Raw genomic sequence first — 15447 nt, forward strand, 5'->3', positions numbered from 1 at the left:
ATCTACTCTGTATATACATATATATTAACAATTTCACTTGACAGATATCGTGATATGTATATGTTAGTACATAATAATAATTGCTTTATAACAAGTGTATATAATTATGCATATAATTTATACGGATATAAAAGAAGCCTATCCTTTTTATAATTGTTTAAAAAAAATACACATATTATATGCTTTTATAGTATATTCATAGGTCAATTATATTTGGATATAAAATTTATATTTTATCTATCATTAAAAAAATCAATATTTTTTTAAATATTCTTGGCCATGAAGCATGCTCATTGATGTTGGTTGATGCGCAATCTAAGTAATGATAGAGTGTACGTATGTTTGATTGTGACAGGGATATCTAAGCGTCGCTGAATCATTTGCTAAAGCCTCGCGAAAGCTGATGTTGTTAAAAATTGAAAATGGTCATCTTCGGAGTTCCGAAACGGATTATCATTATACGACTCTCTGTTTTCACGTGGTTTTTCAACTCGATTCTTTTAGTTTGGCGGCGTTTAGCGGTGACATTCAAAAGTATACTTTATATAAGTTTATAATATTTTATTTATATCAAATATTAACACATATTTTTAATAGATATTTATTTGCAGTATGAATTTTTTTTTATATCTTATGATGTCAAAGGTGTGTTCTAAATATGTGTATGTTTTTTTTTTTTTGTTTTTTCTTTATATAAACGATTGATTATTTCATTTCCTAATTGTTATATTCAGCTATTATACAGTATTGTTATATTCGGCTATTATACAGTATTAGAAATTGTTGAACGTCTATTTTTCATTTATTATTTTGTGGATATTGTGAAATTGATGGTCATGGAAGAAATAAAATTCAATTCACACAACTACACGCTGCTTTTACTCAATGAAAAATCATCTGTTCCGTCACAATTGACCGTTTGGAATGCTCTCCGTTGGTGCAAATGACCAGAAATGTCAATTTTTATAATAAAATCGTTAGGTATGTTCTAATGCCTTGCCGTTTGTTCGAATTAATCGTTGTTTTTCATATCGTTTTTATATATTTAAATTATTTTGCTCACTTAACTTAATGTTAAATACTTTATACGATATTATTTCCAATATTTTCCTTAAATATACGTATAAAATCGTTAGGTCAAATTGTGTAATATAAATAAATTGCTTTTTATATTTAAATAGTATGAAGATTTGTGTACTCGGCATCACTCGATACTGTACTCTATCGTTCAAGTAATCAATCTGATCTGATGATACAAGGAGTGATATCACGTACTCAAGTCGTCGCTTATTGTATTTTCCTTTTTTATAGGTTGTGACTATTTGCAGGTACTATATATGCAAATTATTGGCTATTTGCAGGTACTATATCTGCGAATGATTGGCTATTTGCAGATACTATATCTGCGACAGGCGCAAAGCCTTTTGCGCATGCGCATGAACTGTCACTGTCAGCGTGTTTACTGTTAAAATTTTGTTTTAAATCTCTTAAAATTTAATTAGAACTCGTAAAGTGACGTAGAGTAAAAAATATAATCCAAATAGTTAATATTATTAATTGTTAGAAAATTATTATCACATACAATGTATAATACCTACATACAAATACAAACCGTGAACTAGCTAAATTATATATGTAAATCTATTATAATAACGTGCGAAATTTATTTGCCTCATGTATAATGAACGATTGATTAAACAAGTCTAGCATACATTAAATGTAAGAAATTATAATCGGATTATAAGTTCACGCGCATGCGCACATGGCTTTGCGCCTGTCACATATATAGTACCTACAAATAGCCAATAATTCGCAGATATAGTTCCTGCAAATAGCCACAACCTTTTTTTTATATACATATATATATATATACTGCTTGTATTTTTTTGTTTGTTTTGATCAGCACGGAATAACTACGAGGCGATTGTATGTAATAAATTATATTATAATAGATAATATACGTTTTAGTTATTCGTTCACTGAATACGAAAGTTGTGCAAACATTTTAAAGTGGCCAATGACGTAGAGATTTGTCTGTCGTAGCCGTTTCTCACTTGTAATGTAGCCATTTAGATGTGTTTCGTCGCCAGTATACGATTGTAAACTTGCATTCTACAAAAGATTTGTCGACATTAGCATCCGACTACAACGAGTATCGTAAGTGGAGACCCTACAAGAGACATGCCGACAAATCTGTCCGTCGATTGCCCACCTTTAGAGTACATACGTACGTCTGTCGCAAATATTAATTGTACATATTCACCGTAACGAACACTTCGGGTCGATATAGTCGGCTTGAATTATTCACTGCATAAACACAAATAATATAATAGGTTTCTCTGTATCGTTCGTTATAAATGGCTTCCAAGCGAGAGAGAGAATCGTGTAGTTTGAGAGCGAAGTGTAATTTTTAGAACGGCGGAATCTTTATTAGGGCAATGTACATATGTACACGATAGGCGCACTTGATTTCCATTGATGTTACATTTAATTAACGAAGCAATTAATAAATAAATCAGTTAAATGTTGAGATTGATGTAAAATTTCCCGATATTGTTTATATCGTGCCTAGTTCTCTGTTGATAATGCACAAATTTGAGAACTTGTTTCACGTTGAAATGTGAATTGAATACTCCTTTTAATATATGTGTGTGTCTAGCGAATCTAAAATGTTCGATATAAAGTCGTTTTCAATACGCATACCTTGTAATTTGCAATAATAATAACATTTTCAGTTGATTATTGTTAAAAACAAAAAAAAAAGTTATGCTTAGATTGATGTATAATAAATCAAAGAGGAAATTTCACACGTGTATATAAATATATCGAAGCAAGTTACATTAGTAGAAACGTGTAAATTTAGACTTCGTAAGGATAATCAGATATATCCGATTGAAGAGAATATAAAAAAAATTATTTTCATCTACATATTTTGAATATATATAAGAAACTTAGATGAAAATGTGAATGTATGTTGTTAATATATTGTTATTATATAGATTTATTTATTTAAAATTAAGACACTGTTGAGTAGACTGTTGATATAAAGTTTAAAAAAAAAAGGTGTAAATGATTTTTGTACTTACTTTTCTTTTGTGCATTACTTTCCATCTTTCAATTGTATAAAACGTATATTTATTAAAAATATATTTATTAGTGGGAACATTGCATTGTACTTTTGATTGATTATCGATATTTGTATTTTCAAACATTATCGACTATTTCAATGTTGATTCCAGTTATTATGTTATACGTACGTATATGTGTGTACACGTATATATTTCTTAAAATATTGTGATGTATAGATTATCCTATTGACACAGTATTAAAAAGAGCAATAATAAACTGAGGCAAGTATTTTCGAATTTATAACCCTATACCACATTTAACACTTAACCGAGGAAATCCTGAAGTATCATTCTATATTAACTGATTATAATACAAAGGTAAAACATAGAAATACAAATTTAAACATGTAATACAATACAATTGAAAACGGTCAACTTCAATTTGCAAGCAAATTTTTTGAAAATGACGTTTGCACGATTGGATTTTTTACGTATGTGAATGATTGTGAAGTGCCAAAAAAATAAGAATAAGTTTTTATTTTAAAGCTACCCTAGGAACGATATGGGTTATGGCCTGGTAAATGAGAATTATTATCGTTTTGTGTTCAAAACCCTATGGTACAGTGGCGGACGGTGGGTGTTAATACCGGGTGTGCTGTGTATGCCGTAGGGCATAGGGTATAAAATTAGCAATTAAAAAAAAATACTCGTTTTGCATTACAAAAATGTTTAATTTATTAGTTATTTATACATAAGTTCAATGCGACGTTTCTGAGACATAAACTTTTCAATCACGTCTGCATAGAATGTGTCTTTCTGTTTTAATTCCACCAATAACTTTTTTTCTATTGAAATTAAGCTAAGGCCACATAATCTATCTTGACCTTGCGTACCTCTATAGCAAGTTTTTATTCTTTTCAGCGCCGAAAAAGAACGTTCTGCTGAAGCTGTACTGCTTGGTATCGTTAATATTAATTCTCCCAGCATAAACACCTCTTTAAAACCAGATTCGAGGTTATTTTTTGTCATGAATTGTATTAATTCATGAACAGGTTTCTCTGAAAATTCAGAGCTGGAATATAGCACAATGAGTTCGTTTTTCAATCGAATATAATCAAACAGTGATCCATAAAAATCTTTTAATTTATTAATTAAAACATTTGGAAAATTTTCTTTATATTCGTCATATTTATCATTACAAAGAAGGTGAAAATATTCTAATTTGGAAAGTGAAGAATATCTACATTCGACTTGTGCGATTATGCTATCAACTATTTTGAAATATAATTGACGAAATGAAGTTTTATCTTCTACTTCTGAATAATTTTTTAATCTTTGTGGCCTACGATCATGATCATCATTTTTTTCATTTAAATAATTATTCCATAACATTTCAAAATTATTATCCCTTTCGTATTTCAGTTGCTGCAAAACATCATTAATTTTTTTACAACAATATAAAACGTCCGAAGATTTAGATTGAAGAATGTTATACAAAACATCAGTTATTCCAAACAGTTTTGAAAAAATTTGAAGAAGTTTAATTGTTTGAAAATCCTCTAAAAAGCCTAAAAACCCTCGTGCTTTTATAACAGTATCTGTGTCCCATAATTCACAATTTTCTATAACATGTCGAAAAAAATCTGTAAATTGACTTCTGTATTGTTGTACTGTGCTACTTAAACGAGATGTAAAATTCCACCTTGTGGGTGAATACTCTTTTGGAAGATTTTGAAAAGTATGTAGACAATCCATTTAAAGTTTGAAAAAATGATTTACTTTCTTTAATATCAGAAAGACCTTGCTGCAATACTAAATTCAATACATGAGCATAACAGTGTGTAAAAAGAGCAAAAGGATAAGCATTGAGGACTTTGGATTGCAAACCATTTACGTGTCCACTCATTACACTTGCTCCATCATAAGTCTGTCCAACCAATTTGTCTTGAATTTTAAATTCTTCAACTATGTTCACCACGTGACGGAATAGACCATTAGATGTTTTATCAGCACTAACGTCTGTAAAACTAATAAACCGTTCATGTACATTGCCTTTACATACAAAACGTAAAACTGTTGAGAGCTGTGATTTTGTCATTATATCTGAAGTTTCATCGAGAATAATAGCAACAAAACTTGCTGACTCTACTTCATTTTTTATATGAACTTTAATAACATGAGCGATTGCTTCGATTATGTCATTTTGTATACTTGGAGAAGTACCACGAAAGGTAGTAGCAGTATTTAAATGAGTATCTAAAACAGAATCATATTCTCGAAGAGCATTTAGATATTCAATGTAATTGCCTTTGTTTACGGAATTACATGACTCGTCGTGACCTCGCAGGGACAGTTCTTGTTTTCCTAGATAGATTATTGCGTTAATAATTCGTTTTAAAACATCTCTATTTTTATTTACTTGTTCATTATGTCGACTTATTTCGGCTTTACGTTGACTGTCAATTAATACGTCGATTCGTTGTTTGCCAAACATTTGTATGGAAAGAAATGATTGAACGTGTGCCTGCGATCCTTCGTGTTTCTTCAGTGCTGCTGTCAAATGGTTGAGATCAGCAAATCCTTCTTTGTTCCACACATTAATATCTTTGGAGAACAATAAACATGGCCAGCAGAAAAGTTTGGATCGAATTTCACAGCCTGTAATCCATTCGAATTTTTTATAATTTGAAACGCAAAAATGTCTAGTGTAAACTTTTGTTTTTTCTTTATGCAAACTGGATAAATTTGGAAGAGACGGACACGGTTTCCCATCTTTAATTATTTTTAATTTTATCTCAAAACTTCTATTTGAAAACGGAATAGTTAAAATGTCTTGAACACTGTTAGCCATTATTAGTTATTAGAGGTAATAATATGACCATAAAAATACGAATGTGCGAAAAAGTACGAGACCACGTGCCGCATCGCATTGGTCAATTGCCGACTGTTGCGCGGTGCTCTGAAGTCGTAGCACACCGTACGTCTTAATATCGCGAACAAACCTATACAAGCGAATATCCGCCTGCACACTCCAACCAAACCCACCAATTTGCTGCACGGCATAGGTATTCTCTCGTCGCGGCGCACAAACTACATCTAACATCACACAACACGCTGCAGACTGCACACCACACCATACACCATACATTTAGCGCACGCGGTAAATACACCATACACATCAATGCCTGTTTATTCAACAACACATTATTTTGTATTAAAATACTACTTTATGTGGTCTTTGGTTTTCACGGGTGTGCGCCGCACACCTAGCACACACCCAATATACGCCACTGCTATGGTATAGTTTGGGTCGCCATTCTGTGAGTCGGGGCCAATTCGAGCATTTTGGTGACAACTACTTTACTTCCATCCCGCACGCCAACTGTCCCCCTCCCCACAAAAGTGTGCTTAAAAGCGACAAGTTTTAATTAAGGACACTATTTGTCAAAATCATGTCCCTAATTAACACAATTAGTGGTTTCGACTGAAATATCTGTTTTCAACTACCTTAGCATGCAATGATAAACTGGACATAACCACTTGCTGATTTGCAAAGACATTCGTCTATTTGTTAGTAAAATATTGGCCGAAAATTGATTTATATACTTACCGAAATTGATAAAAATACTGGCCATTTAATTTGTTGCCTAAAAAATTATACCGCAGTGGTCAGTATCCTTTTTGTTCAATAGACAAATTTTGACAATATATTTTCAATTATGTATATAAAATATGGAGCTGTTGGACACAAAATAGTTCTAAAACAGTTCTAAACAAAATAGTTCTAAAAGGAAATCGTGGACTGATCTGGACTGTTATCTATCGCAGGGTTCTCCTGGTTCTATTCTCGTCGAAGCGCAGCCAGCTGTACGAGCTGGCGGGAGAAAACCTGGAGACCCGGTCATGAGGTTTTTCCTCTACGTAGACTGTTGACTTCGTCTGGCTGTTCCTTAACAGCGGCGTATGAAGAGCAGTGCTGGTTTTAGGGGGGGGCTGCGTCGGGCGGCGCCGAGTATGTTGGGGCGCCACTCCATGCACCAAAGGCGCTTTAAAATTTAAAATTAGGGCGCAAAAGGCCCTAAAAACTTTTAGATCAGAGTGCCAATGCCAATCACAATTTTCTAGGGGCGCTTAGAAAAAATTTCCCGAGGGCGCCATAGGGTGTAAGACCAGCACTGATGAAGGGGGCGGGAGCTCCAGGAGCTGTACAGCTACCACTGAGGCTCAACCGCACGTGGACCACTCGGCCCTCAGGATGCAGGAAGACACATGACTGTGTCTCTTGAAGGTCTGGTGACAAGAGAGGCGTCTGGTCAGGCGCGTTATATGTGAGCTCAACCGTCTCCGAAGAAAGTCTGATGGCAAGAAAGCGCGCCCGGAAGCTATCCTAACCTAACCATTGGGATTACTGCCAACTGTAGCGTTACAAATTTAATTTATTGTTTTTGTTGAAGGAAATGTCCCCTCCAAATTCAGTATATTATTCGAAGTAACGTCAACTACTCGTTGCGTACTGTCACTTTGCTAAAACTGTTTGCGACACATAGAGAACGTTTATTTAGCTGCCATATATTTGTTTGGGTTAGTGTAAATGTGTATACTTCTTGTATTAGATAAGATGCACGAATCATTTAGAAGCTGGTTTTGATGTCATGGCCAAATTTATTATTTAATAGTGGCAACACTAAACAAAAGTCAGATTCAAGTTGACAGTTGATTTCGCGGCACTTGGCCATCCGTCAAAAACATATTTTTTAAGCAAGAAATCAAATTGTTTTCTACTATAGTATTATTTTAATTTGACTGTATTATTTAAAGCATGGATAAAGACTTGCCCTCATCTCCAGAACATCTCTTATTTCGTCTAGAAGAGTTGAAGAAAATGAAGCAGCTGAATGAAGAACGACTACTCGAACAACAAGCCCTTCAAAGGCAAAACTTACTTAACGAAAAATCTAGACTGTTAAATGACTTGTATAAAAATGTCGACATAAGTAAATTAATCGCAATGGAAGAGTACGATACGTTCATGAATATATCTCAAGAGTCGGAATATCCGTACACTCCGACGCCACAAAGTGGTATTTCAACAAACTGTGAAAAAAAATTCAATGACGATAAGTCATCTAATATAAGCAACAAATCTGATATTGATGAAGTTCCCGTAACGGCTAAGTTTTGCAATTTCGATGAACTTCTCGAAAATGAATTGAAAAACGAACCAACCGATACATTCACAAACAGGTCTCGTACAAACTGCAGTGCTAGGACGTATTTGAAGAGAGGCGAAGGTATGTATAGATTCGGAATGACCAAAGATGACATTGGTCGGACTAAAAATAAAATGCCGTGGCTAAAAAAGAAGTGCAAAGTTAAGATTCCATCTGTCGAACCTATAAAAACGGACGCAAACGAACCAGTCGACGTTCAAAAGCCCAAAAGAAAACTCGATTTCAACCTGAGCGAAAGTATACACAAACCGAACACGTCGAGTGATGCCATCATCAAAACCTGGGCGGACGTTCTCAGCCAAAACAACGAAGATATTGACGTCGGAACGTTCGAGCACAATTACATGTCCGACACATCGGTGATTATGAGTCCATCGTTTGCGAAAATTTCGCACCGCAAAGAAGCGGCCGAGCAAAAACTGTTCGATTTGATCGAAAAGAAAGTCGAAAGTATGAGCCCGTCATCAGCAAACAGCTTTTTCGTTAAATTTTTCGGTAAACTCAATCCGAATCCTACCGATGGCTCTGAAAGCAACGTAAATTATGATTCACATACAGAAATGTGTGAATCTGGCGACGTGGAAAGGAACGATGATAGTGAAGAGACGAGCGAAAGTTCCGACACGGAGAACACCTGCAAAAGTATCAATACTTGTATTCCAACCTCGACTCCGAATCAAGAAAATTTTAATAAACTTGAAATCAAAGCGGCTAAGAAGTATTCAGTTCCGAACATCGTCAAAATTGTAATAAATAAGGATGATAGTCAATCCACGCCTAAAATTACAGTCGAACGACCAAACAGACATTTGGTCGAAGAGTCGACTGAAGATGATGTTACAGAAGTAGAAACAACACAATTGGATCACCATGGAGATGCTATAAAGCAACAAATTTCAAAAGCGAAAATGCTGGCAATCCGCTCAAAAGAGTTGGAAACGGAGATAGAAATTTTTGGTAGAATGAAACAAGAACTAGAAAAAGAAAAGGAGGAGTTCTTAAAAGAAAAGGAGGAATTCTTCAAAGAAAGAGCCTCTGCCGAGACGAAATTGAACGAGGATAAAGTCATCAACGAGTATTATTTAACCGAAGAGAGAGAAAAGCTCAAGAAGCAAAAGATGCTCTACGACAGACACGTTCGAGAGATAAAAGGCCAACTGTCACGAAAGGACAGAGAAGAAATTTCCATGCTCAGTCAAGAAGTGACACACCTCAAGGAACAGATAGCATCGAGAGACGCGAAAGCCGGAGCCGCACAGGCCAGGTTGAGAAACCAAGTCAAATCGCTCGAAGGCGAAATAAAACGCTCAAAAGACGAGTGCGAAAAGCTTCAAAAGGAAAATCGCAAGCTTTCAAACTCCAATGCGAGAACCCGCCGACTGACCAACATCAATTTACTAGCCAACATCAACAAATCCATAGCACAGATGGCCACGGACAAATCCGACGACATAGAAGACGTATTCCCAACTAAGAGAATATCCGCCGAGTCTTTGGACGAAGTGCGTCCGAAGCAAACGCAAATCAACAAGCAAAAGCCGAGAGCTTTGAAGCACCAAAGAACGAAAAGCGCTCCTAATTTATCCGTCGCTTCGAGATATGCAAAATACTTCAGCGAGAGAGACGAAAAGGAACAAGCAGACGGATACGGACTAAACTCGGACACGGAAAGCGACACTTCTTCCGACATACAGTCAATTAAACCTACCATCGATATCTTCAAAAACACACACATCGAAGACATATACAATCTAAACAAAATCACCACCGAGACCAAATCCTGCATTAAAAAACATCCCTCCAAGCTTGAAAGTCTACCGTCTAAATTAAAATACCCCACCATTGAGAAGTCTAAGACTGAAGACAGACACCGCTTAAACCCTGATATAGAAAGCGACAGTTCTTCCGACACAAATCAAAGAACATACGCGAACCCTATTAAAACACATTACAATAGCACAACCGATCAAATCGAAGTTGATTCGGTTAAAAATCAAGACGTATACAAACCGTCCATGGTTTCCGAGACTAAATCTTGCATTAAAAACCCATCCAAAGTTGAAAATCCCGTCAAGTCAAAGTTCAAATACACCACCACTGAAAAATCAAGTCCACATCCGTCGACTAAGAACGTACGCGAAGACGGCAGTGTCGAGATGACTTACGAGAACGGTAATCATAAAATCGTCTCGTCGGACGGCTCGCACACAAAGTTCACGTTTTACAACGGAGACGTTAAAGATGTGTACCGCGACGAAGGAACTATAAAGTATTGGCATAAAAATCGCAACATTTATCACACATCGTATAAGGACGGATCGGAAATCATTCAGTTTCCGGAGTAAGTGCTCGGGATCGGTATCGAAATTCGAGGCTACGTCTTACATGTTTAATTTATTCGGTGTGTATTTCACAGTGGCTATATTGAAAGGCGATATCCAGACGGATCGTTGCAGGCCCACTGCTCCAACGGAACCGTAAGATGGATCAAACCGGGCAACTACGAAGAGTGCCGCTTCCCCGACGGAACCCTGGTTTCGATCAACGCCGACGGAGAACAAACACTGCGATTTCCTAACGGTCAAGTAGAAGTACATACATCTGAATATAAGGTATCGGTTGTTCGTTACGTACTGCATAGTATTACTATCGTGAAAATGAACACTATTGTGTCTAACAACCTGTTGAGGTTTTGATTGAACTGATCCGAGTGAGACTTGGCTGATGAATGTTTGCTTTTCAATTGAAGATAACTAGCCCTGCATTATTATCCACACGTGTTGATTTTCAGAAACGAGAATTTCCCGACGGTACTGTCAGGATAATGTACACCGACGGTGTGATCGAGACGAGATACTCCAACGGTAGAATAAGAATCAAAGACAAACTAGGCAACCTCGTAATGGACACAATTCCAAATTCTTGAAAGCGGTTTCAAATTTATTATTGATCACACACTGAGCAACAAATAATCACGTTTTTACTTACTGGAGCGGAGACTAATCAAATTTTTCTTCAGTTCAAACCCACTGAATTTAAATATGACAATGATTTTTGTTGGCCTGCTATCGTTTAAAAAATGGGCAATTATTACAGATTTTTGGTTTTTGCTTAAAATCTAGTATTGGATTCAATAGTCAATGTTTTTTTATTCATTGTAAATTTTTATTATATAAGTTTTTTTACTTTATCACATTTATAAGGATTGATTTCCAATCATAATATTTTTTTTATTTTATCTCCCCGTAATAATTCGAGCGGTTAATGATTTTAAATTACAATACGAAATGTTCTATCGGTCGTGAGCGAGCGAGATGGAGTGATGCGCTCTCCATTTTTCATCTCGCTCTTGAATTATCCATAAGTTCTTTAAATAACATATTTTTTTAACACAATTTAAAACATTTACCACTCGAGTTAGTACGTTTCGAAGAAATCAAAAGCCAATCTTTATAAACGAGGTTAAGTGAAAATTTTGCGAAATTACATCATAATATTACGGAAAAAGAATGTATGTATATTTTTTTACTTTTAAAATCCGTTGAATGATTAATTATAGGTGTTTCAAAGATTCCAATACTCACTTTCGGCACAGGAATACTAGATTTTAAGCAAAAGTCTGTAATAATTGTACATTTTTTTATGCACTCATATCTCTAAAATGATAGTAAGTCAACGAAAATTATTGTCATATTCGAATTTAGTGGGTCAAACTTAGTTTTTTTTTTTTGTTCAGTGTTATATTTTGCAGGTCAAAAATTTGTTATGTACATACATATCTGCATGATGATGAATTATATATTTATTTAAAAAAAATGTATTCTAATAATATTTATTGTAATATTTTATTGAAATTCTCATGCTGTCAACTGTTCCTTGACAGATTGCCGAGTACTGTCAGGTAATCCGGGTATTTCGAAATCTATTGGAGCCATATTATCAAGAGTGCCGTAAAATATTTTCAATCCTTCTCGAGCGGCCATATCGTGGGCAATTTCTAGTGTTTCTCCGTAACCTTAAAACAACAAATGATACATATCAATTTCATATGAAAGTCTGAGAGTAATATTGTAATACTCGATATCATACCTGCACAGAACATATCTTTATCGACGTAAATTCCAACCCTATAACAGGCTAAAATGCTATTCTTTCCTACTGCTTGTATGAGACGAGGTTCGGCGACCTTATTAGATTTTTGAAGAATTTCAGAAAGCATTTCGATCGGATTCTGAATCTCCCACAAGTGATTCACGTCGACTCTGTTCAAGTTCGTAATCACAAAATCTCGGACGAAGTGACCAGCTCGTTCCTCACCGGACGATTGAATCAAAGCTCCCACTACAGCTTTGAACGTATCCGCTAGAATGGCTGTATTTGGATGTTCCTTTATAAAAATAATATGAACATTAGATTTGTGGATTGACTTTAATTAATTTCCAGAACCAGACATACAGAACTTACAGTGGTGAGAATGAGTTGTTTGGTGCCCAAACTTTGCGATATATGAGATAGCATTTTGAGACTCATCAGATAGTCTTTAACGGCTGTGCAGCCTTCTTTGGGAAAATTGGGAAGGGCAGCCTCTATATATAACTGAATGTATTCTGACATGAAAGATTCACCTGTAACAATAATAATTGTAAAAAAAAGTTTTTTAAAAACATACCTCTTCTATGATTTGTATATAAAATTATTATTTTGAATAAAAATACCATTATTTTATTTTACTACCGCCATCTATGTTTAAAACTAATAAACAAACGGTGGATAGACGTCAACGACTATCTCGCCGGGCAGATTTAAAACGCGTCTTACACGATATTTTTGCACCATCGTAATGGCGGAGGATTCTTTTACTTATATTGATACTTTAATATAATTGGAAACTTTAGTTGACGCATACTGTAATAATGACAATTTTTTAAAAACAAACCTCTTTTTTAGTTTTGTATATAATATTAAGATATATAAATTATTATTTTGAATAATAATAACAATAATTTTATTTTACTACCGCCATCTATGTATAAAACTATAGACTACATAGACGTCACCCAGATTTCAAATTTGCAAACTTCAAATGCATCTTAAACGATATTTTATCTCTATTGTAATGGCGGAGGATCCATTTACTTATATTGATGACCAAAATGACCAATATGGCAAAGTATCAAAACGATTGGATAAGAGGCAAACTTTTTCCTGAATTGTAATCGTAAGTGAAACGTAAAGGAGGTTTGTAATAAAAATGATAAAATCGATATGAAAAATATAAGATCAATATATTAATTACTAGAGACACGTATTTTGAACATCTATTTTTGTCAATTTTAGCATTTTCATTTTGCATTTTAGCGTTTTAGGGCATCTATTTTTATGAAGAGCTTAATTTTAAATAATAAAAAATTTCGATGAATTTTAATAAAATTTATATACATATATACAATTTAAAGACAACACAACGATTAAAAAATAATAGAAAAATTCAAAAATGTTTTGGAATTAAAATTTCAATGAAAAAAACATGAATACAAAAAATATTAATATAAAAATATAATGCCAATTAAAATTTATTAAAACTCAACATGGAGCATATTTCTACAGATTATTTTTTGGGATTTGTGCGACGATCGGTAACAATTATACTGTATTTACTAAAATACCTTTCAGCATCCAAACTTTTGTCTACTATTTACAGTAGTAGACAAAAGCAGTTGCTTGGTTTCGACAGGAAAAACACCGTCTATGGTAAACTGCAAGCTCTGTTTTATCCCCTCAATTTCTTCACGTAATAAATGGGCAAAGGTACATATATATTAATTTTATAAATTTATGCAAACTTCACATTTGTTTGTTATTTTAGCATCTATTCGCATATTTTACGAATTTAGCCTCTATTAGCACCAATTCCGAATTTTAGCATTAATAGCAAAATGCCCAAAATACGTGTCTCTATTAATTACGCTACAGTTATCATACATACCTTGTTTAGTGAGTTCTGTATTATCTTTGATTTGCAAATCTGGATTTTCGATTCCGACTAACTTTTGACGCTTTTCCTCTTGTACTATGTAAGATTGAAGTGTCAAGGCTCTCGAAAGTAGCTGTGGATCGAACTCTTCGTGGAGTCGTTTACTGAAAGCATACAGTTCGGCTTCTCGGTTCCATTCTGCGTATTCACAGCGTGGATTAGGTTTCAACGGACTGCCATATCTTTTTTGGCGTGCTGCAAACGATTGTAATACGGGTTTCACCCAACGGTGAACTTTACATTCTGTAAGAGAAATAAAACAATTATAAACAAATTTAAAACAATCAATATAATTACTACACGTTAATGATAATAACATGTAAAAAATATATGAATTCCCCTTCTGTATTATTTGTTTGCAAAAGCTCGAGTTGTTGCTCGAAGCGAGTGTGCTTGTGATAGGTTATGTTTGAACAAAATACGATAAAGATCAGCGGGACAACCTGGAAGATAAATCTGCGGCCTCGGCTTGAGAGCCTGCGCCCCCTGGAGCCCCAGAGCCCCCAAATTCCTCGACAACTGCTTCCACATAATTCGGCAGCCGGGATCTGTCACTTTATCAAGCTGCACTTTCGGTCTCAACCAGATCTTTTACCGCCATTATAAAATTATTAGTCACATTGCGGTGGTCACAAAGACAATTTTTGCCATTAAAATCGCGAATACGCAAAATTTGGCACTCAAGTTCTCGTTAGTATGATGGACTTTTCGGCTGCCAGATGTTCCGTTATAGAGATTTTAGTGACTTTGTGACCAGTAATCACCGGACCAATTTTGGTAAACCGATTATTCCGCAAAAAGCGATCTCGCGCGAGTCATTAAAATTTAGAGCACGGAACATCTGGCGCCCGAGTTCTCTTTAGTACAATATTTAGCATGTGAAGCTTTCGATTAATGGAGTTTTTGGGTGCCAGATGTTCCATGATCAAGATTTTAGTGACGCACGCTAGATCGCTTTTTGCGGAATAATCACCGAACCTATAATTTTATATTCCCATGCCCCGAATTCTTTTGAAAAGAAGCCACTCTCATACAAAACCCATTATTTGATTCCTTGAATCTAATCAGCATTCTGGATAAATAAAAAAATAAACAAATTCTCAGATTTATCGGT

General features: G+C 34.8%; 2 protein-coding genes across 2 annotated transcripts; one reads left to right on the top strand and one right to left on the bottom strand.

Moving 5' to 3' along the window:
- Nucleotides 1–7736: 7736 nt before the first annotated feature.
- Nucleotides 7737–12123, top strand: Sas-4 (spindle assembly abnormal 4). Its single transcript, XM_077445663.1, has 3 exons — nucleotides 7737–10640; nucleotides 10716–10911; nucleotides 11091–12123. The coding sequence occupies exons 1-3, from the start codon at nucleotides 7888–7890 to the stop codon at nucleotides 11223–11225; spliced, it is 3084 nt and encodes a 1027-aa protein (XP_077301789.1). The 5' UTR covers nucleotides 7737–7887; the 3' UTR covers nucleotides 11226–12123.
- On the bottom strand, nucleotides 12033–14907 carry mRpL44 (mitochondrial ribosomal protein L44). Its single transcript, XM_077445950.1, has 5 exons — nucleotides 14777–14907; nucleotides 14286–14576; nucleotides 12764–12924; nucleotides 12389–12686; nucleotides 12033–12314 (listed from the first exon to the last, which is right to left on the bottom strand). Exons 1-5 carry the CDS (start codon nucleotides 14862–14864, stop codon nucleotides 12157–12159), a joined length of 996 nt encoding a protein of 331 aa, XP_077302076.1. The 5' UTR covers nucleotides 14865–14907; the 3' UTR covers nucleotides 12033–12156.
- Nucleotides 14908–15447: the final 540 nt, after the last annotated feature.

This window comes from Arctopsyche grandis, chromosome 1 (genome assembly GCF_051622035.1).
Source record: "Arctopsyche grandis isolate Sample6627 chromosome 1, ASM5162203v2, whole genome shotgun sequence".
Classification (NCBI taxonomy): domain Eukaryota; kingdom Metazoa; phylum Arthropoda; class Insecta; order Trichoptera; family Hydropsychidae; genus Arctopsyche; species Arctopsyche grandis.